General features: G+C 40.7%; 3 protein-coding genes across 9 annotated transcripts in view; 2 read left to right on the forward strand and 1 right to left on the reverse strand.

The window, feature by feature from the left end:
- The window catches only part of LOC117472390 (probable E3 ubiquitin-protein ligase HECTD4), a 41729-nt gene extending 32782 nt beyond the window's left edge, over positions 1–8947 (forward strand). For all 4 annotated transcript variants that reach the window (XM_034117541.1, XM_034117543.1, XM_034117542.1 and 1 more), the window contains exons 62-76: positions 72–279; positions 363–586; positions 700–845; positions 939–1042; positions 1412–1535; positions 3595–3785; positions 3958–4104; positions 4197–4316; positions 4698–4853; positions 4967–5070; positions 5348–5569; positions 5661–5827; positions 5940–6135; positions 6265–6487; positions 6950–8947. In XM_034117541.1, coding sequence (XP_033973432.1) covers positions 72–279; positions 363–586; positions 700–845; positions 939–1042; positions 1412–1535; positions 3595–3785; positions 3958–4104; positions 4197–4316; positions 4698–4853; positions 4967–5070; positions 5348–5569; positions 5661–5827; positions 5940–6135; positions 6265–6487; positions 6950–7086 — 2469 coding nt within the window. In that variant the 3' untranslated portion in view covers positions 7087–8947. The remainder of the gene's footprint in view (positions 1–71; positions 280–362; positions 587–699; positions 846–938; positions 1043–1411; positions 1536–3594; positions 3786–3957; positions 4105–4196; positions 4317–4697; positions 4854–4966; positions 5071–5347; positions 5570–5660; positions 5828–5939; positions 6136–6264; positions 6488–6949) is intronic.
- A 1836-nt stretch (positions 8948–10783) lies between these two features.
- Positions 10784–13712, reverse strand: LOC117472968 (L-serine dehydratase/L-threonine deaminase-like). Its single transcript, XM_034118430.1, has 8 exons — positions 13658–13712; positions 13418–13574; positions 12735–12774; positions 12495–12634; positions 12234–12325; positions 11583–11810; positions 11363–11487; positions 10784–11266 (listed from the first exon to the last, which is right to left on the reverse strand). The coding sequence occupies exons 2-8, from the start codon at positions 13568–13570 to the stop codon at positions 11073–11075; spliced, it is 972 nt and encodes a 323-aa protein (XP_033974321.1). The 5' UTR covers positions 13571–13574; positions 13658–13712; the 3' UTR covers positions 10784–11072.
- A 6536-nt stretch (positions 13713–20248) lies between these two features.
- LOC117472635 (tetratricopeptide repeat protein 28-like) overlaps positions 20249–23451 on the forward strand; it is a 172419-nt gene continuing 169216 nt past the window's right edge. For all 4 annotated transcript variants that reach the window (XM_034117935.1, XM_034117936.1, XM_034117938.1 and 1 more), the window contains exon 1: positions 20249–20701. In XM_034117935.1, the coding sequence (XP_033973826.1) occupies positions 20672–20701 (30 nt within the window). In that variant the 5' untranslated portion in view covers positions 20249–20671. The remainder of the gene's footprint in view (positions 20702–23451) is intronic.

The raw sequence follows: 23451 nt of genomic DNA on the forward strand, positions 1-23451 counted from the left end.
CACCATGTTAGACCTAAGCTGTTTGATTATGTGTTGTTGAAATACACTCATCTTTCTTTTCTTACTCATAGGTTCGTTCTCGGGCCAAAGTGGAAAAAATCAGAGCCAGTCTTTTCAACAGCAGTGACCTGATTGGCTTGTCCAGTCTTGAGGGTGAAGAGGATCTCATGGAGTTGACCAATGAGGAGATCCTCACAGCCTCCAGTGTTAACCAAAGCCTGTTTGACACACAGGGAAGCTCCGCCCTTGAAGACTACTTCCTGGAGAAGTCAGTCAGAGGTTGGTATTTGATTGTTTCTTTTCTGCTTGACATTAGTTTTGCCAGTTTCTCACTCTTAAATGATCTGTCTCTATATTTAAAGGTGACAAGCTGGTACCTGGAGCACGAGAAGTCCTCACCGATGTTTTTAAGAGCTGCTCGCACTCAGAACAGATGCTCAGCCTCACACCCGCCAAGCCACTTAAAGTGTCTGATATTTATCTCAGCAAGGAGCAGATCAACGCTCAGACCCCTGGCAACCTACTGCATACTTTCTTTACCAACGTTAGGCCTCCAAAGAAAGTACTTGAGGACCAGCTCACTCAGGTAAATAACATATTGGCAGTGAATGCTCCAAAATACAGAGGGTTAAAGTAAAAAAAAATGAAACCTTGTATATGTTTCGATTAACATGCGTCAACATTATTTATTTGTATCAGATTCTAAGAAAGTATGGCACTCCCAAGCCCAATAAGAACAAATACAGCAAAGCAGGAAAAGAACAGCACCAAGGCAAGGTGGTGAGCACCAAGAGGCCGATCACCAAACCTCCCACCAAGGAGAAGTCTGTGCTAAACAGTGTCAGGTGAGTAATAGGTTTGTTTAACCTTATTTACATACACAATACTCTTTGACACTTTAATTGAATTCGATTTCCCTGATCTCTTGACTTTACCAGGACTGCACTGAGTGAGAAGAAGACGGTCCTGAAGCCAAAATCTCCAGAGAAATCCAGACCTGATGAGAAAGATGTGGAAAAATCTCCTGCTAAAAAAGCTGAAGGTTGGTAGTGCTACACACTCTGACAACACAACATATTCAAAGTTACAGACAGTTGGGTTAACGTGGTGTTTTCCAAAACGTAGGTTAAATCAATAGCATTTTTGCTCAATTATACCTAAATGTGCAGTTTGCTTTACTCCGCTCCTTTGCTTCCATTTTGTGGTTTTTTTATACAACATCTCAATACACTTAGGTAAAGGTGAAGATGTATTGCTTTTGTCTGTGTTTTGTATGACTGGAAATTACATTAACACATTGGTCAGATAAAACTTATAAATTAAGATATACGTTTGCAGTCTGGTAAACCTGGTCTTACTATGATGCATTCAATTCCTGTTCTTAAACCACATACCACTTTGTCATCTTTAGCCCCAGAGGAGAAGTTCCTCACACTCGAAGGCTTCCACAAATTCGCTGTTGACCGGGCCAAGCAGGACATCCGCAGCGTCTGGAGGGCGATTCTGGCTTGTGGTTACGACCTCCACTTTGAAAGGTGAGACTGGGGGAACGTCTAACCCCAATAACCAGCACTCAGACTGCTGTAACTCAAACACTGTCACATTCATGAGCTGTCCGGGAACCAAACATGTTGTTTTGTTTTGACATAATGGGCTCCTTCAGAAAAATATGGGTCACTTCTGATTCATCAAATGTTACTAGCATACAATTAAATCGATGCCTTTAGTTTCACACACATCAACTAAGTGTAGTGCAACACGTCAGATGGTTATTTATTTATTCAAGATTAGAAATTAACCCACAAATCTATTTCTCATTTCAGGACTATTTATTAATCGATCCAACCTATTTCACTAACTATACTAGTACTTTTTGATTTATTTTATTCTATAATGGCTTTTTTTTTTCTCCCAATCCAAACCTTTATTGACGAGTATGTGCTTACTCTGGATATAATTTGATTTTTATGTATTTTCTATTTTTTTTTTAAATAAGGTTTTCAGCCATTGTGAAAATTGAAGAGCAAGTCAAATTGTATCTTTAAAGAAATTGGACAAACATCCAAATGATACTGCTGTTAAGCCCCTTTCATTATATAGATGTTTTGGTCATATTTTCATAGAAAAGCGCCGACCACAGAATATTGAATTACCTGTGTGTCTTTATTAAATATAAGTGACCTAACGTTGTGACTAGGGATGGGTATCGTTAAGGTTTTAACGGTACTACTACTTTTATCGATACCGCTTATCGGTCCGGTCTTTTAACGGTACTCTTATCGGTTCTTTTGGAGAGAAAAATGAGGTAAACTAACTATATGTTGTATGTCAGGGACGACGGATGGAAATTAGCTCAAAGCTAAAATCCGGCATATTTACACTTGAAGCTAGGGTGACCAGATGTCCCGCTTTGCGCGGGACTGCACAGCATTTTCACGACTTTTGGTGCGTCCCGCAAATTGAGACGATGTCCCGCATATTTCATTTTGATTGGCCAAAACGCTTTTCTGCCATTATGATTATGTTTTAAACGGCATTATGTAAGTTGCGCTGACAGGCGACAGAGGTCCACAGTGTACCCCCCCCCCCCCCCGTTGACAGTTCATGCGTCAACATTACATTTACATGTCCCACATTGTCCCACACAAATATACTCTCTGTCCCACTTGTGGCTTTCTGTCACCTGGTCACCCTACTTGAAGCATTATTTGTCTAAAGTGTTCATTAATGTGCATTGTCCCTATTCAAATAAACGATTAAATGAAAATTAACAAATTGTGAACAAAACTAACATTGCTTTTTATTTAAATGAAATGCATAATATTTCACATCAACAGAAACAACAACGTTTTAACAAATCATATTAAATAATCTGATGACAGAACTGTGAACAGAATGGCTGAAACTTTAACAAACTAAATAACTCAGTTCCCTCTAATCATTAACCCATGTTTGAATCATTGAGTTAGCTCCGTGTGTTGCTGCTAGCATACATAACACCTGACGTGGAAACGTTACTCGTGGATGGGGCTACAGAGCTACTAGAGAGACAGTCGAACCCGGTGCATTTCTCCGTCTGAACGTGGTGCACTTTTGCAAGATGTTTAGACAAATTGCTCGTGTTACCGCCCTGACATGCTAAACTCTTATTGCACTTTAGGCAACGAGCGAGACGGGTAAAGTTTAACCACACCTCGGAGCGCGTTCTCTCCGCCATCTCCTCCGTGTGTGTGTGTGTTGCTGCATGTAGCAGCTGCGTGTGTGTAAACTGCCCCGCCCCCTCGCACACAGGCGGGGGAGAGAGATCTCTCGTCTGGATTGGAGAGATCGAAAATACTAAAAATGACGCATTTTGCAGTCTTTTTGCGTATTAGAAACGGAGTTGGCGACACTAAAACTGCAATATAATGTTTGTGTAGCAATAATACACATGACATATTTTTTAGATGTCTCCAGTACCGATAAAAAGACCGATAACGTCGGAGCTTAACGGTACCACGGTCTTTAATAATTCAGCCCCGGGGCCCGTTTAATACCGGGGCTCGGTACCCATCCCTAGTTGTGACCTAACGTTGTGGCTGTTCTCTGTACCAGGTGCACGTGTATAGACACTCGTCACGCCCAGAAGGCCTGCAGGAAATGGGGCTTGGAAATGGACGTGGCATTGGTCCAGTACATCAACAGGCTGTGCCGTCACCTGGCCATCACACCGGCCAGACTGCACCCCCATGAAGTGTACCTGGACCCCGGAGACACTGCGGATCCTCGTGTGGCCAGTCTGCTCAGTAAGTAAACCTCTTCATTGCTACTGTCTGTTCTGTAAACAGAAGGCCGAAACCCTTTTGTTGTTGCTTGAATCCAATGCACAAGTGTTACATATGGGACATACTCTGAGTCACACTTGCTCAGTTTCTTCTTCTTCTACTATAATAAAACATGTTGTCCTTTTGTGTTCAGATGTGCCAGTGGAGAGCATGCGTCTGCGCTTTGCTCTGCTGCAGTCCCTCAACAACACTCTGGAGAGTTTCTTCCTGCCGCTAGTAGAGATGAGACAGACACTCACCTATCAGAACAGCATTGCAGCGCTCTTATGTGAAGCCAAAGGTACACAAGTCAACTTGTTGTGAATGCATCAGTGTTTTTACCTTTTTAAAAGAAACCTTCCTTGCTAAACACGTGTCATCGTCTGCTTACAGGTCTGATCTACTACGACACTAAGGTCACTGTAATGAACAGAGTACTGAATGCCACAGTGCAGCGGACAGCTGACCATGCTGCTCCAGAGATTACTCTGGACCCTCTGGAGATTGTGGGAGGTATGAATGCCTTCATTCATATAACATACAACACCCCTTGTTGTGCAATACTAATTATGTGCAATATATATATATATGCCGTTGTTAACTGTGCAATATATACTGGCTTCTATATCTCAGAACTGTTACAGGATGTGTATTTTGTAAATTGTGTAATTTTTCTTTTGAATTTTGTATCTTTAATATTTTTTAATGCATGCTTCTTGGTTAATATTAAGCTCTCTTTGGCTCTTTTTCTTGCTGTAACAAATGCAAATTTCCCCTCTGTGGGACGAATAAATGTATTCTGATTCTGATTCACTCACAGGTTTATTGTTTCCTATTTTATTCCATTTGCACTGGATCTTTGCACTCATCTGTCTGTCTTCTTTTTCCCTTCAGGTGAGATCAGATCATCCGAGAACACGTATTTCTGCCAAGCAGCGCGCCAGCTCTCCTGCGTGCCGTCGTCTCAGCTCTGTGTGAAGCTGGCCAGCGGAGGAGACCCGACCTACGCCTTCAACATCCGCTTCACTGGAGAGGAGGTTCATGGCACAAGTAAGAATTTCTCTTCACATTGTTTTTTCTCTACTGCCCTACAGCCTTTTACTTGTCAAGATTTATTTTGTTAGCCCTCACTGAGAAAGCTGTGATACATCTGCTTCTCTCAGGTGGCTCCTTCAGACACTTCCTATGGCAGGTGTGTAAGGAGTTACAGAGTTCTGCTCTGTCTCTGCTGCTCCCCTGCCCCAGTGCTGCAGCCAACCGTAACAAGGTAAGGGTTTCACTGTCTGACACTGTTTCAGGATGTCCTGTTTTACACACTTTTTGTTCCTCTCAACGAGGCATATAATGTTCGATCCTGCATTGACCTCACACTGCCTGAAATCAAAATGTTTCGTCACTGTTTACAAAGCTTACTATGCAATGTTTTGAGTTTGATATCAGTGACTATCCCAAGACTGCATGCTTTCTACGAATCATATCCGGCACAACAAAGTTAATCACAGAAAATGAAATGTGAATCATTATTATTTTTTCTCTCTCCTCAGGGGAAGTACATCCTGACGCCCTGCCCTATCAGCTACGCAGAGGAGCAGCTGTTGCACTTCTTTGGTCAGCTTCTTGGCATAGCCATCCGCGCAGATGTTCCACTTCCTCTGGACCTTCTGGGCTCCTTCTGGAAGGGTCTGGTGGGCGAGCCCCTCGACCCTGAGCAGGACCTGCAGGAAGCCGATGTGATCACCTACAACTACGTCAAGAAGTTTGAAAATGTAAGGGACCAGCAGTGAATCCCTCAGGTTTTTCCCTTCTACTAACATAGTTCTAATGACGTTAATGAGACGTGTGTTCTCCACCCTTCAGGCGAGTGATGAGGCGGAGCTGGAGGCCCTGTGTGCTGAGATCTCCTCCCAGCACCACTCGGGAGAAAGCCCCGACTCCCCCAGCCGGCCCTGCTGCACCTTCACATACATCACTATGACGGGCGAGGAGGTGGAGCTTTGTCAGGGAGGTCGCAGCCTCATCGTCAGGTACAGGAATCCCATCGTTGTCTTATTCCATCCTCATTATCAACTGTTTATAACTGTCTCTACAATAGTCTCATTCTCAATCTTAAAATGTCGCGTGTTTGTGTTTTTAAAGCTGGGACAATAAGGACATGTATGCGCGTGCAGTGCGGAGCCTCCGTCTGCGGGAGTTGCAGAATGTGGAGTGTATGACGGCGGTGCGTTCAGGGCTCGGCGCCATCATTCCTCTGCAGCTACTCACCATGCTCCTCCCTTTAGAGATGGAGCTACGCACCTGCGGCCTGCCTTACATCAACCTGGAGTTCCTTAAGGTAATGCAGACACTTGTGACAGTAAATGTTGAAGTCTGTTTATATCACCAATAAATATGTCAGTGGTTTACATGAGAAACACCTTATTTCCTTACAGTTAAGTATTGATCAAATGTAATCCCTCTGCAGGCTCACACCATGTATCAGGTGGGTCTGATGGAGACCGACCAGCACATCGAGTTCTTCTGGAGCGCGCTGGAGATGTTCACTCAAGAGGAGCTCTGCAAGTTCATTAAGTTTGCCTGCAATCAGGAGAGAATACCGTTCACCTGCCCCTGCAAGGACGGGGGGCCCGACACCGCCCACGTCCCCCCGTACCCAATGAAGATCGCCCCTCCTGATGGAGCTGCAGGTAATGGCTAACAAGGTTTCAACAGAGCCGCGATTAAACTGTGCTTTCCATCTCTCTATCTTCTTAGTGCTGTTAGTGCAGAAAGTACTGATAGCTATAATCAAAGCTCGTCTTGTCTTAAAACTTTAGATAGACCTTGGACATGTTTGTGATAGCTTGCTTGTGTCTGTAAATGAATAGATTTGTACAATTGACGTATGAAGCTGTTACATGAAGGAAGATTAATAGTTTCTGATGTGTGACTTTCACATCTTTCCAAGAAGAGGGATCTATCGTAGTTTTCAGACTCACTATTTTTTATTACTTTCTACTTCAGTTATCTACAGATAAAATAACACTTACTTTGATCAGCTAAACAAGCTTATTATCACTTGTTCCTGCAGTTTCACGTAGATACCTCGATTCATTGTGCAACAGAAGCGATTTTGTTGTGATGCACCTTGCTGTTTTTCTCCTCTCCAGGTCAGCCTGACTCTCGCTACATCCGCGTGGAGACCTGTATGTTCATGGTGAAGCTGCCCCAGTACAGCTCTTTGGATGTGATGCTGGAGAAACTGCGATACGCCATCCACTACCGCGAGGACCCTCTCAGCGGCTAAGAAGACTTGACAGCCCTACGTCCACAAGCGTCCCCCTCCCCTTCCTCTGAGACACACCACTTTAATTTCATTTTGAGTTGCTGTTAATGCTTTGCATGTTTATCCCTGCTTTCTTTGTTTTTACACAAATGCTACATTTTTTTTTTTTTATTTAGTTTGAGGCATATTTTTGTGAAGAATTCAGGGAAGTTAATCTGACACTGTTAACAAGTGTCTGTGTTGCACTGAGTTTGATGATGGCATTGAAGTGAAACAACTGTGACATAGTTTTGGTTTTGACTTTTCCCTTCCCCTACATTAAGAGGGTTTAACAACATTCAGTCAAGTTCTGTGAATTGAACGGCTTAACAGGATGTTATCAGATCTGCGGTGACATTATAGTATTGAAAAACGTTGCACTGCTGTGAAGGCAACACACAAACTGTTACTCTCCTAAAGCTTAACCTAGCTGCCTCCCTCTGTCTCCCCTCTGTGGGGGTGATGTTCTGAAACATGCCTTTGCTGTAGGAGCCTCTGCAGAGGGTGATGTTGGAGAGAAAACCACTGATTTCCACTGAATTGAGTTTTGAGGTAAGACTACTAGCAACATTAAGGAGATGTGTGTTGCTGCCTATTTTTTGCGCTATGAGCAGGCAGAAGATGGGAACAAGTGCTGTACAGGATATGATGTAGTTTACTGCCTGTTTAAAAAAAAAATGAACTGCTAATGGACAAAGTAACTTATGCCTATATAAACTGAATACATTTTATCCAAGTCTCTGAAGAGAGGGTATTTAAGTCGTGTAAAAAGTCATAATAATCTATTAGTTTATGAAATTGCTCTTTGATTTCTCTGAGTAGCTCTGGGGGCATGTTAGGGCAGTGGAGAGGAGAGGCCTGCTGGATCTGATATGCCTGCATTTCAGGTTTGTGAAACCTGTGTTGCTTTGTGAAAATTGGAAGGAGAAGAAATTCTCATGAGCCGCTCTCCTACTTTGTCTGTGTGCTACTGCTACTGAATGTGCAACAACCCCCCCTCGCTCCCCAACACACACACTGGGGGAGGGGCGGCGGATTATCTGGAGTTCTGCCTTTTTATAGTTTTCTTTATTAAAAGAAGAACAGGATTCTGCTGTTTATTGTTTATTTTTCTTTCTTTCTTTTACCCATAACCAAATGTTTAGCTGTGTAAAAAATCAAAGAAAAAAAATGTAAATAGACTGAAGTTATGTTTGATGGCAGTTTTTATTAATTGCTAACTCACTTCACCTTATAATTTTTTTTCTTTTTCGTTTGCACTACTCTTCCAAGAAAATATTCTAAAATGAGCAAACTGGGCGATGTCTGTTGGATATCCCGTTTGTTGTGTTGTTATTTTTTATGAATTTTGGAAATACCAGTAATCTTATCACCTTTTGTCTTGTACTCAGATGGATTCATTTTCTTCTACTCATGGTGAAACATGTTTTCTTGTGTGAGTAAGATCGCCATTTTACTTAGAACTGAAATACAGCCCAGAATTGACACATAACGGATATTGGATTGTTGAATTGCTTGCAAGTTTTGATTTTGGTTCAGTTCTTTGAAGGGTGACACACCGCTGCTAACAGGGACGCTCTCTCCTCTACTTCCTCCTCTTCTGGGGGAGTAGATAAGGTTATAAAAGGACATATCCATACAAGAGGTGTTGCGATAAAAATGTGTGCTGTACATTTACTTGATATTTATTACAATTATTTATGGTTGCATTAACTTAACTTTTACTGTCTTACCTCTGCACATCAGAAACGTAACATATCTAAAATGGATTATACAGATGTAAAGAATCGGATGGCATTTGAGATTTCTGTGTCACAATAAAGAAATGTCTTCATGTAAAAAATTCTGCGTCCTGCTTTATGTATTTTATATATTGCCCTTCTACATTTCTGTGCTTATTTTAGTTATTTTTTCTTTAAGACATTGCGGGGATAAACATCCAGTCTGGTTGGGGAAAACAGGTTTCATAAATCTTTTTTTTTTACTATCATTTGCATAACATCTGAACAGCGCGGACATGCTTGTTACATGTGTGCACAGACAATGAGTGTTGGTCATGGTGATTGACACCTGTGAAAACATGTTTTGCCTGCTTTAGGACATGCCCTTTATGTAAGGACCCTGCGACTCTGGTTTCGTCACAACTGCTTGTAAACCAGACACCTTCAGATCTGGGCCAGGCCAGTTCCAGCTGGATCTCCAGTCATGCTTTTCACTGACTCACTGTCCCTCCTGCTCATTATACGCTCTATTCAAAGGGAACTATACGTAACTATAGGAGCAAGGTTTCATCAGTAAACATCTCAAATAATTGGTCAGATATTTATTTGTTACACCGTAAATTCAGTTAATAAGATATATTTCCAATTGCTCCAGAAGCTAAGCTATACTGTGGACTACCAACAGTGTGTAACTGAGAACAGCGTGTTCTCACAAAAACATCAATCTATATATAAGTAAACTTTTTGGTATTTTTAATTAAAAAAAAATGTCATTGATTGTTCAAACAATGCACAGTACAACACAGAATACTGCACACACCCCAAGCTATACAGCACATTCAGCAAAAACAGATATAAATGTAATTAAACAAACAATGATACCAAATAAAATGAAATACGTCACATAAACTAGTATATGTATATAAATCCTATCAAATAAATGTAATATTGTTTCCAGTCTACTTTTATAAATCATTTCAAGTACCTGTCAGTTTAGGCTAGACAGTTTAGGCGAGACAGTTATTATAAACTGTATCAAGTTGTAATATTTTAAATGTTTAATGCCAAGTCTAGGTTTCCCAGGAGGAATTCTAGGAATGTCCCTAGCATGTTGACTTGTTGGTTAAATCACCAACTGTCCCTCACACACAGCCTTCTCCTCTCTTTGTGACATAAGGGCCCTGTCACATGCTTTTATGAGCCCCAGACCAATGAGAAACTTGGAAAAGGGCCACATCCCCAAAACTCCAGCCAATTGAATGACTTCTGTTCAGTGTGTTCAAAAGGTGTGGAGATGTCTGCTCTGGTCATGCGACGTGCGACTGACCTATAAACAGCTTCTTCCTTTAAAGTGCCCCTTCATCTGGAAGGCAAACACTGCTGATGACTAAGAACCTAATTTTAGGATGTCTATGTTGACAAAATTACTTAGGTCAATTACTTAGTTCGAGAACTTTATATTTAGCTAATTTATTCATAAAGCACCACAGCGGCTCAAATATGTAATTGTGTATGCATTGTGTCTGCCAAAGCACTCACTGAGGAGAGAGGAACCTTATTAGAGAGTAAGCTACTGAGGCCGGGGCTATTCATGAATTGTCTTACAATGAATAGTGTAATGGTATGGGAGGAATAGTATTTAAGCTGTAGCCAAAGTAATAACTTTACATTGTCAGACATCCAGAAGTCATGTCAAGGGGCCATCCATGACAAATGCAATACATAAATACATTGTATAAACACACAACTTATAATGAAGCATTTTTTTGGGATGTTTGTTTAAAGAGATAATAAGGAAGATTAACCTCATTTGGAATTTCTCTACTACATTTCTTACATGCTATCCTATCCTCAGTCAGGAATAAGAAATTGTCTCGGTGGAGAAATGATTCTTTAGGCAGAATATTCAGAAATATAATTTATTATTTTTTAAATACAATTCAATGTACAAAAGCAGAAGAACAACATACCGGCAAACTTAAAACCAATACAACCTGAAAGTGTCGGTGTACTTTTTTTGTTCAAAGTCGAAAAACGACCTCTACCAGAACATCATCACAATAACAAAGGCTTTACAAGATAAAAAACAATCCCTCCAGCATCTCTGTCCACATGTCAGTGCTCAGGAGTGTCTCAGTCTGGAATGATTCGGTCTATGGAGCGCGTGAATGGCGGGGGTTTAAGGATCGAGACCAGCAGATGAAGGAATAGAGGAAAGGTCAGGAAGACCTGAGGTAGTTGGACGCACTAGACGATACCGAGCTGTTTTTTCAGCCTCGCTAGCTGTTCCATGCTGATGTTGTTGCCGCCGCACACCACGATGACCACCGGGCCGAGACGCTGTGCCAGCTTGCCCTCGCCCTGCAGCCTTTTGATAACGCCGCTGTACACGGCTGCCAGGGCGGCCCCGCAGGCGGGCTCCACCAGGATCTTCTCATCATCTGCAGGAAGAGGACACACCAGGAGAGAGATCAGTCTCATTGCAGCAGTTTAAGACCTATTCTTTGGATCAGTGTGACGGAGCAGGTTGTACTCACCAACAAAGTGCTCCACAGCTTTTACAGCCTCCTGGTCTGTGACTAATTCTGAGAAAACCGTGTGCTCCCCCACCAGTTTAAACGTCTGTGCAGACACCCTCGTCAGGCCCAGAGTGGTTGCAACACTAGAGAGCAAAGAAGAAGGGTCAATCCTAGGAACTATGTGAGAAAAAGCAGATAATGTTATCATTTGGGTATAATATCTTTGTTTATGAATTACCTGGTAATTTCAGGTAAAGTGACCAGCTCCCCAGCCTTCATTGCTGCATTGAGGCTGTGTGCTCCAATGGTTTCCATGGCTACAATGGGCACGTCAGCCCAGCATGCACGGCGCAGTCCCTCCACCACCCCGTTCAGCAGGCCTCCGCCTCCCACTGACAACACGATGGCTCCCGGCTTCACCTTCAGGTCCTGCTCCAGCTCCTTCACCAGAGACGTGTGGCCTTCCCTGCACACATGAACACAACACAGACCCTGTTAGTTTCAAAGTAATCTGGATGCATTTTTATTAAAATGTGAGAAAGAAACAGCCTTTCCTTGAATGCATCATATCAGGAGATTCACTGTATTTATGGTTGTTGGTAACATTTTGACTGTGACATGTGATCACCCCATAAAGTAAGCACTGTGATAAGATACCATGTTATCTGACATAACACTTCATACATGTATGATGACACCGCATAATAAGACACAGTTACTATCAGTCATTTGCACATCCTAAAAGTATTTCAATGTTCACATCTAATCACGTCTCCGTCTCTTATCTGTTCATGACAGATAGATTTCTATGCAGGAATTCCTTCACAGTACAGAGTAATGTACATGCTGTCACAACCCCTGAACAACAGGCGGACTCAGATAAACTCACCAGATGAGCGGATCATCAAAGGGAGAAATGAATATCCAGCTGGGGTTGTTTGCCACAAGCTGCTGTCCATATTCAATGCTCTCATTTAGTGCCTGAAAGAGACACAACATCATGTCATGTGTTGAACCATTTTGCGTTGTCAGCCTGTTTGAATTGCAATTCAAATGTCTCCAGAATTCACCTTAACTAATCCTATTTATGCTTAAAAATATGACATTATGATGTAAAGATTGTAGTAAACAACAAATGAGATTAGTTTACCTTGCCATGGATCACCACAGTGGCGCCCTCGTCCTTCAGCCTCTCCACCGTTGGGTTTGGTGTAACACTTGGTACTACTATAGTTGCCGGAACCCCGAGCTGACGGGCGGAGTAAGCTGCGGCCATACCAGCATTTCCACCTGTTGGAACCAAAAGGGTTCAAAGATTACACACTCAAACACACCGGCAGAGGCAAAGATAACTCTAACATTGATTTAATGTTTTTGCTTCAGTGCTTACCTGAACAGCAGACAAACCGCTCACACCCTCGCTCTGCCCACTACAAGAAAAAGAGACATAACAGTCAGGATCAAAAGACACAGTGTAAAAAAATCCCAGTTGTCTGACTGACACACCTAAACTGGTCTTTCCTGGGTCATTATGGTCAATAGTGGAATGTAACAAAATTATTTTCACTTTACTTAAGTACTGCTTTTACATATTTGCACTTATCTTGAGAATCTCCTTCTCATGCTTCTATAAACTTAAATTCCCCCAAATTTCATTGGCAAATACCATACACTTTACTCCAGTACATTTGTTTGACACAAAGTATCTAGAATTGGCTCAACATTGACAAACTACAACATTAAACTGCTCTTACATTTATAAATAAGTGATACAAATCAGGATAGATATTCTATGATAATACTATAAAAGGAGCCATTTTGCATTCCGTGTACTTTTTCCGTTTACTGTTATACTTTGAGTACATTTGGCTGATAATACTTCTGTATATCTACTCAAGTAACATTTTGAGGTCACAAATGTTACTTTAAATTGAGTATTTGAAGATCCAAGTATTTCTACTTTTACATAATTAAAGGAACTGAGTAATTCTTCCACCTTTTTTTTAATCTAAGTTTAGCACGACACAACACAGGAAATGTCCAATCACCCCAAAACAGAGAAGAAGTACTCACAGTTTTGCAGAGGTGTCCGATGCCCCTGATCTTAAATGATCCGGTGGGCTGAGATGAATCCAGCTTGAGGTAAACTGAAGTCCCAGCTACTTTAGTCAGGGCAAGGCTCTGCCTCAGCGGAGTGGCCACATGAAGAGGCTGATGGGTCTTCATCTCACTGTAAACAAACAAACGCATTATTTGTCAAGTAACATCCAAATAATTCAAATATTCTTCATTTAAAAAACAAAATCAAATTACCTTTTTAGATGTATTGCAGGATAACAAGTTGGGTTAAATATCACTTATCCAAAACGTCCTTTACTTCTTGACTCTAGCATCTTAGGTGCACATATATACTCAGTGGTGCTGTGGGCTTGGCAGAGGAGGCCCACCTCTTAGCCAATCAGTGATAGGCATTTTGGCACCAGACCCTCCCGTGACCGTGAGGAAGAGGATGATGAGAATTCCTCCCAGTCCCATTTATTATCATCCCATTTTCCCCCATAATGTTGTTGATCTATTATAATCCAAATGTAGACTGGTCTTTTTGTTGTATTTTTAAACAACCTTCTCTGGTGTAAATGGAGAGCATTTGCGCTAAATTAGCACCTGTCTTAATTAAGAGGTAATATTTTAATCGCTCTTCATGATAAAAGCGTGCAAAAACGTAATTTCCAAACAGTCATTAGTTCGTTTCACAGTTCTCTGCTTTGCTGTGACCCCGTGGCTGTGACATTTTTACTCGCTGTCCTTGGCGCGTTGCTCTCTCCCTCTAAAGGAGTTGCACGCTCCGCAGACATTACCAAAAGAGTCGCTACTATTTTTTGCCCCGATGGACCAGCCTCCATGTGCACTATACACGGTTCAAACCTGAATGATCCGGTGGGCCGGTCAGTGGGAGCTGCTGGAAAAAAACGCTTTAATAATAGTCAGCTAAGTCAGTCTTTATAATTAAAATAGTTTTTAAATCAAACAATTGGTGGAATGTAATTAAGAAGTAAACTTGCAGGCTACGAATTGCAGGTATTTGTACTTGATTTGAGATTAAAAACTACAATATTGTTTTATTGAATGATTCAGTTTAAATTATCGGGCTATATATTAAATATTGAGAATAATAAGCCCCAGATACAATATTGAAATCCTGAATAGGGGGGGAGTGGGGCAGATAAGATCAACCAAATGTCATTTGAGGTGACGTGCCTTTGTGACGTGCAACAACATTAACATTAACCTTTCTGTTGGTCGCTTGTTTAGCAGACCCTTCACGCCATGGCAGAGCGAACAGGTACAGGCAGGGCCCATAGTGATAGCCCTATAGTTTAAATCTACTACCCACAAATAAACATGGACATGGGTTACTATTTAGATTTTTTATTTTATTTTGGAGTTAAATGCATCAATCTGGTGCACTTTCAGGGGAAAATAAAGAGACTAGATCTATGGGAACACCTATATGAAACATAACTGTATACATTTCAATAATCATAAAGTGTATCTTACCTTTTTTCCCCTAGTTAACTTTTTTCTTTTTTATTCATGCATATTTTACTAATCACTACCCCCTCAAATGGAAATATGTGTTTACATAAATGGTGACCAAACCGTTTGAGACCCACTGAGAACTTAGACTAAGTTAACTATCTAAACACTCAGAGAGTCCTTTACCTCACCTGAGCTATGTTATCCCGAGTTTACACAGAGACCAATCGAGGGCTTTGATTTATGATCTGTATGACAGTGGCCATGTCGGCAGGCTACATCATGTAGACAGCCAGTCACCCTGTGTGAGGCAGGTGCACTTAACAGGCCAGGCCATCGGGAAAGGTCCTCCCGATGGCCAGTCCGGGACTGGGTACAGGAGGCGTAGAGCGAGGGATCATTGTCCACAAGTTACTCGATCGCAAAAGGCGTCAACAAAAATAAAAAAAATATATTATAAATTTTTTTTTTTTTTTTTTAAATGGGTCGCGAAATATACTTGGGCGGCCGTTAATATACCTGGGCGGCCCGCCCAAGTATAGTCTATGTGTGGGACACCCTGAATATTATCAAATAACAGTGATTGAGTTTTGTTGTTTGGGCATAGACACCTTCAATCAATGTGCCTCTACATATTTTAGTGTTGCAATTTGTGCAGACTGTTACACAGACATGGTCTGTTATGATATCGCTGCTAAGCCTGGGAACAGTTGTAAACAAGAACATTATGTGCTAGCTATACAATCTACCCTTGACACATGCATACCATGTCACTTACTCAAAGAAACAAGTGATTAAATATCTACTAAAGTTTTGATTAATTACCTCAAATAATGCTCACCTACTCATTATGCGTTTAAGCTGCCTTGATTTTGAGCTCATTGATGTAACTGGTTCTATTTTGTGAACCTCTTAAGCCACTTTAGTAATAGGCTTACTTTCCTTGAATGTGGTCATACCAACAGAGTAATGAGTTTGAGATAAAAGAGAGATAGATAGATAGATAGATCGTACTTTATTGATCCCAAATTGGGAAATTGTTTTTGTTACAGCAGCATAAAAGGCATTTTACAATAAAACAAAATATACAAGAATAGAAATAAAATAAAATATAAAATATAAAATATACATGTCGAAATAGAAAATATACATGCAGATATTATATATATATATACAAATATATATATATTCAAAATATATGGAATTATGGAGTATTAAATATGAAACAGATTATGTATGAGTAAAATGTACAACGTGGTTTTATTTCTAGAGAAACTATGGAGCAGAGAGTTCTCTTCCAGCCAGAGGTGATTTATTGTACAGTGTTATTGCAGTGGGCAGGAATGTTTTCCAGTATCTGTCCTTGTGACAGGGGAGCTGCAGCAGTCTGTTGGAGAAGGAGCTCCGTTGACTGTCCAGCTGCAGGTGGAGAGGATGGGTGGGGTTATCCATGATGGACAACAGCCTGTTCAGTGTCCTCCTCTCCACCACAGCTTCAAAGGGGTCCAGCTTGATGCCGATGACTGATCCAGCTTTCCTGATCAGTTTATTGATCCTGCTGGTGTCACCGGCTCTGATGCTGCCCCCCCAGCAGACCGCAGCAAAGAAGAGTGCACTAGCCACAACAGACTGATAGAAGATCTCCAGCATCTTACTGCATACGTTGAAGGATCTCAGCTTCCTCAGAAAATAGAGTCGGCTCATCCCCTTCTTGTACACAGCGTCAGTGTTGATCCTCCAGTTCAGCCCATTGTCTAAGTGCACTCCCAGGTACTTGTAGACCTCCACAACTGCCACATCCTCTCCTAGAATGTTTATGTAATTAACCTGCAATTCAGTAGACATGTATCACATTTCAGTAAGTAAGACCCATAAGGAGCTGTTACGGTGATAAAAATACTGAAACCAAACTACTATATAGCATTGCTAACTTCCATAACTAAATATGGAGCTAGATAACACAATGACCAATGCTGTGTTTCCATTAGCAAAACAAAACAAAACAATTTTCACAGATTTTTTGCCAAAAACTGACCTTAAAATTCAGTAAAAACAAAAGCAATTGATTCAGTTTTGTTTTTAAGGTCTTTGTGATCATTGTTAAATCTTAAAAAAACACAAAAAGACAATGTTTTCACATGATTAATATTACATTTATTGTACAAGGCCCATTGCAGTTTAAACAGTCTCGTGTGTAACACATCAAAAAACGACACACTATGAGTTTTGACTTTTAAGCAGAAAAAACAAAGGTGAAGCCTATTCAAATATTAACTATGGCCCTTTTTTTAATGTAGTAAACCCCGTGCAAGTAATACAACACACACAGTATCAGGAACCCTCAACTGCCACAACTGAATGCAATGCAGGCAGCCAAAAATAAACACTAATGAGATGCCAACATTTCAGATGTGGAAAAGGCTTATTGCAAGACTAGCTTGTTCTTCTGATGGAATTACATGGCTGCTGGTGTCAAGACTAAAGGCCACTCTGTAAAGGATTGTTACACCATCTGCTGGTGATGGGCTGCACACACAAACAATATATGTTTTATCCAAGTGCATTTGGTCAGTCTCTCTTATTTCTTGGTTTTATAAGACAGACTGCTTGCATATTTATGCAAAATTAAGTTTGCAGGGGTCAGCTATCTCTTCTGTGGCTGCAAAAACAGTTTAATGAGGGTGGAGATTTTGGACTCAAACAAAACTGAGGGAAACTGCAGTCAGCTGAAAATTCTCTGACTTAACTAAAATCCTGCTGCGTTCAAGCAATGTCTGCAAATAGTGTTCTCCTTCTTCTCTTTTGGTTTTAAGGCACAACCAGAGATGGCAAAAGTACACACATCCTTTACTCAAGTAGAAGTACAGATAGTCGTGTTTAAAAATACTCTGGTAAAAGTAGAAGTACGGACTAAACTTCTTTACTCAAGTAAAAGTAAAGAAGTATGGGCTTCGAAATGTACTTAAAGGGGACCTATCATGCAAAATGCACTTTTATAAGTATTTTATACATAGACATGTGTCCTCTCTGTGTAAAGAGATTCTGAAAGTTTCAGGAAAAAAGATTCGCTCACTTTTTGTCCTGATACATTTATATTAAAAACCTGAAAATGAGCTGATCAGATTTTGGCCACTTTATGATGTCATAACGATTTTTTGGCTTGTGTAACCATTAGCCAATTACCAACCAAGGTAACCCCCCCCACCTTATCACCTGAATCTCCTCCTAGAGCACCATTGTGTTCTTTTTAACCAAATATCTCTCAGAGGGGCGTTGGGAGTGGCTCCTTATTTTCATCTAAAGTGAAAGACAGAGAATCAGTACTTTTGAAACAGGGCTGAAACAGAGGGGTTTATGGGATGCTGCAATGCATGATCTGTTGGGTATTTCAAGCCAAACACTTCAGAGACATGTTTTGTATCTGAGACCTATTATATATTGATGAAAAACAGTATAATAGGGGGCCTTTAAGTAAAAAGTACCCATAACTACCAACTGTTTTATAGAGTAACTGACCTCCCTTTATATTAATAGAACAATAATGTCATTGTTAGCTAATGAACGTTTCGATGCTGAACAACGGCAAAATGACAACGTTTTCATTGGTCCCTCTTCTTAAAGCCCCTGTCACACTGTCCCGAAATTGACACCAGATGGACACACGATAAAGGAAATGTTCAAATTCGGCTCTGATCGTAACAACAGCGGGCCATTCGTGAGGGCATCTTAAGCCATCGTATGACCGCCGGTGGAGTTTCTCAGGCTCCGGCAGCAACTTCGTGAGCGGTGGCAAAATCTTTGGCATGCCAAAAAATTGCCGAAGGACCTTGCGAAGGTTCATTTTCGTGTTGAATTTGTGTGTCCATTTTGCCCTTGGTAAGGCACTCGTGAGGGCATCTTGTCAAATCGTGTCATCTTCGTCTGATCATCGGTGCCATCAGGCATTTTTCGCCTCACGAAGACAATACGAAGGAAACAAGAAGCTGCCCGATTATCTTAGGAAGGCAACACCACTACGTGAAGCCCTCGCAATGCCGCCATGTACTGTAGACAGCGTATTATAGTACGATGACATCGAGATTGCATTTATTGCACAACAAAATCATGTAAACATATTATGTAAATAACCCAATTTGTGTTCTGTGAAACTGAAAAGGATATTACATTGTTTTTGTAACTTTCGTTGCAGTTGTATGTCTTAAATGTAATTTAAGTTAACTTCCTGTTTTATTTAGATGCTTTTATTTTGAAGGCGAGTTTACGCTGTTGACAGGTAGTTGTTGTTGCTATGGAAACAACATGACGGAGATAAGTAATATCTTCTAATCTACATATAAAGACGGAGAAAGTGTATGTTTAAATGTTAGCACCCACCGAAGAGGCACAAGCTCTCGTTGAGTCTGGATACATTCTAAATCATCAGTAAAGTCTACGACCATATTTTCGTGTGTGGTTCGGGTGCCATCGTGTGGCCTTCTGTAGGCATCGTAGACCAAGTTCGGGGCCATCTTCGTGCGAAATTCACAATTCCATATTCGTGTGTCCATCTGGTGTCAATTTCGGGACAGTGTGGCGGGCTTTAGAGAAGACCAGGAAATGAAGGATACACGAATCGTGTTAAAATCGATAGGCACGCAATGACTCTAAATAATAATGATCACGCCACCAAACACAGATTAAAACTAAAGTAACGAATCTGTTATGAAAATGTAAGAAGTAGAAAGTACAGGTCTTTGAGTTAAAAATGTAAGAAGTAAAAGTAAAAAGTCGTCAGAAAAATAAGTAAATTACTTGAGTACAGAAACGAAGTATAGGCCTATGTACTCCACTACTCCCCACCTCTGGTGACAACTAGCGTAAAGGCACAATACTGTCTGCTGGGTTGGATTGTAGACCAGAATGATCCAAACCATTAACAAAAAACACCAAACAAGAAATTAAATTAAATAAATTGAATGTTTTCATATTAAGATGATTGCCGCAACTGCTTTAGCCTTGTAGTCACATCATTTGAATAGCTTATGCACTTTTGCAGTGTTATTTATTTGCAATGATAGGTAAGTGAATAAAGACAAATGGTGCATATCGTTAAATAAGCTGTAAAAATGTTATTATGTAAATGCCAGCAATTGTACCATTATTTTACCATTATTTTATCAGCAATCTGTACTTGCTGTCATAATTTAGGAAGTAGGTCTACAACCCAAGAGAGTGAAATTAACTCCTTTTTTCATTTCTAAACAGGTCATTATTTCTGGTTGAACAATTTTACCTGAACGCATCATCAGTCAGGCCAGGTTGGGCACCAATAAGGTGCTGCACGCGGGCGAGGTGCCCCTTTTCCTCTCCACCCTGAGCCCTTACAAAGTCTACGAACGCCAACGACCTGGAAGTGAGCAAACATTTGCTTTGAATTGCACTTCACAAATAGTTTGTAACACGTATAAAAACATGCAAATCAAAACTAAGTGATGCTTCTTTAATAAAAAATGTCCCTTTCATTGGAATAACCTCCCTCCTCACAGCGGTCAGAAATCCGCTATGGCAACAGGAGGAAAAACGTCAAGAAAAAAAGGAAAAGATTTGACAACATGGCGCACTTTCCTGAGAAAAGTTTCTCCTGAAGGCAACACAGCTCAGTCTTCGTAGATTTTCCTCGGAGTTTAGCGACTAAAACGTGGACCTTTCGGCTAACTTTTCAACAGCACCTTGAACCAAATAAAAAGACCATAAGGAGTGTGATGGGATGAGAGCGATAACCCGTGGCACAAACCAAAGCAGTCAGACAGGATGGAGAAGCAAGCGACTCTGAAAGAAAAGGTAAATAGACAAAAAACAACTACTTTCTATACTGTCATGCAAGCTGCCATTTTTGTAGTTGTTGGCATTTTGTTGAATAACACTTTTGTTACCTCGCGTCCTGGACAGGAAATGCCAAATGACCATTCCTGCGAAAAGCTCGTAAAAGCCCTCTATCGATTTTCCAGTCATGCAAACTGTGCTGGACTGCACAGAGGATGTGTGTGCTCTGCTCTCCTGGCTCACACAATAGCTAACATTAATGTGATTCAAATGCAAATAGAAGATCATACACATTACAAAATAGGCTCTAAACCTAAATCATACTTCTTTTGTTTTGCATGAACAAAGTGGCTTGCACAGTGGCAGTTCATTTGTGTGTACAACCATGATTACATCCACATTATTCCCCAACAAAAAGTACATTTGTGTATTACAGACTGTGTTTTTCCTATGGAGAGTTGACTTAATCTCTGTCTCCTTGTGATTAGGTTGGCAGGGTGTGCTCTGTGTTGGTGTAGGCTCTCATTATCACTCCCTCTCCACCCTTCCTGCCCACATACAGTAGGCAGCCCAGTGAAACACATGAGACAGCACTCACCGTGGACCTTCCTGTAAAATCTCTGATCGGTTCACTCCTCTCTGGTCTAGTGTACAGTGTTTATCTGAAAGGAAAACCTGCATGCTCTTCGGGCCCCTGGGAGAACTAATCAATAATAGATGCTTCTCCTGACATTGCTTTGGAAGCAAACCTTTGAATTTCATCATGCGTGACAGTGCTGTCAGTTGTGCTGTGGACGTCACTCCCTCAGCTTGTTTGTGTACTTCTGAGAGGTGGGTTGCTAAGCTCTCCACAGGATTTACAGCAACAAACCCAGCAGCTAACACTTGCTTTAAGACCTCCTTGCACAAATCCCACTGTTTTACATCATTTTGTTGTAGCTTAATGGATTTTTGTAACAATGTGAAGGTGTTACATTGGCTTTAAAAGGTACACTATATTGTGTTTCTTAAAAACGGCATACCAATTCTTCAGTTTGTTTTAGCTTTTGGTCATTGTCTTACTTTATATAATCTATTTTGTCCCTATACTTGCCTCGCATGCTCTGTAATCACCTAAACACACACTTTAAATAGATACATGGAGATACAATATAAAGCACTCAAGACTTTAGTTTTTACTCTAGAAAAATATAGCAGGGAGTAGGTTGTTTTGCAAAAAAGAAACAGAAAAAGGTGGAAGGTCAAAAGGTGCAAGAAAGCTACTGATTGCCTGGTACTGCGCTGTAACTTGATGTTGGACCTACTTAAGCCCTCATATTTGCTGCGTCTACTCGCCGGGCCTCTGGAAGTAATTACCCAGCCTGCCATATCCCAGAATTCAGTCCGAGGAGGAGTGGTGAGAAAGCGGTATAAAGGACAGCCCTAAAAACATGCAACCCTGGGATGAATTTCCTGATTCAGTAATACTCACAAACCTTTCCTGATAAATGGATACATCACTCATCTACTTAATCAATTACACTATATTGGTTAAATGCAGCTACAGCAAGACTTGCACAAATTGGTCTTACATTCAAATGGTTTGCCTTTTGGTTTGTTCAGGAGAGTAATACATTGAATATTAATTTTTACAATTATAGATTCAATCCCACATTATTGCCAATGGCCTTGCTCTAAGGCAGCTTTAAGGCTTAATCTTATTGTGGTAGGAGATTTAGCAGCGCACTGAAGATGTCTTTATAAGGTTGAACTTAACACTATTGTTGTGTGTTTAAACTTAGGTAAACGGCTGTGAACATCAGAATAGTTATGGGCTTTGTTTTTAACTGACAGGATGTGAAAGATCAAACTGTCTTTGCCAAAGGCATACCCTATTTTTAACCTTGGTGGATCTGTTCTTCATAAACAAAGGTGAGTTAACCTTATTTGGACTTCAGGACTGAAACCAATATCCCATGTGCTGTACAGATGTGGCGGTCTCTCAGAGGTCAAAACAAGGAGCAATATCAGGAATCTCACTAGAGACACACACAGACCTATAGCTGGCAGAACAATTCACATTATTTTGGAAATCGAGTTTTAATTTAAGGTTATGTCACAATACACTCTCAAAGATAAACTGATTAGTTAGTCTAAATAAAATGTTTTTATACTGCAGAATATGTGGACTTCAGGTCAGTCTCTGTGTGCTTTTCTGTAAGGTCTTTCTTTGATTTGAGCTAAATTAAAGTCTATAGAGACTTAACCCTCACACAGTTATACTAGGCCAAAATATATGAATCATATCCTCTCTGTTTTTTGTTTTCTTCACAGCAGACAGTGATGTTCACTTTACATAACAGGAAAACCACAGTTGGAACAAATAACACTAACAACAGTTTAGTTAGGTCAGTTTCCCAGAGAGCAATAACACTGTTGGCATGCACAATACAAGGGTCCTTTAGCTGGCTAAACTGCATCAAACTAATGGTTTGTTTTGCTATTCCAAGTGTCAAAAGGTCTGTTCAGCACATTATCACACTCATCATAACACTACAGTGCTTGTTTTCATTGCTTTTGTGGGAAAAGATGAGTCAGTTTGGCAAATATGCTTTCTCACACACTCTTTCGGAAACATGCTGAGTCATATCACACATTGACAAACTATACAGCATATTAAATTCTGTATACCAGCCACAAAAAAAATACATTTACAGCTGAAACACATTACAGGTCCCATGACATGGCCATTTCTACTGTTCATAATTCCATTGTTGAGGTCTACTAGA

This window comes from Trematomus bernacchii, unplaced genomic scaffold (genome assembly GCF_902827165.1).
Source record: "Trematomus bernacchii unplaced genomic scaffold, fTreBer1.1, whole genome shotgun sequence".
NCBI classification, from domain to species: domain Eukaryota; kingdom Metazoa; phylum Chordata; class Actinopteri; order Perciformes; family Nototheniidae; genus Trematomus; species Trematomus bernacchii.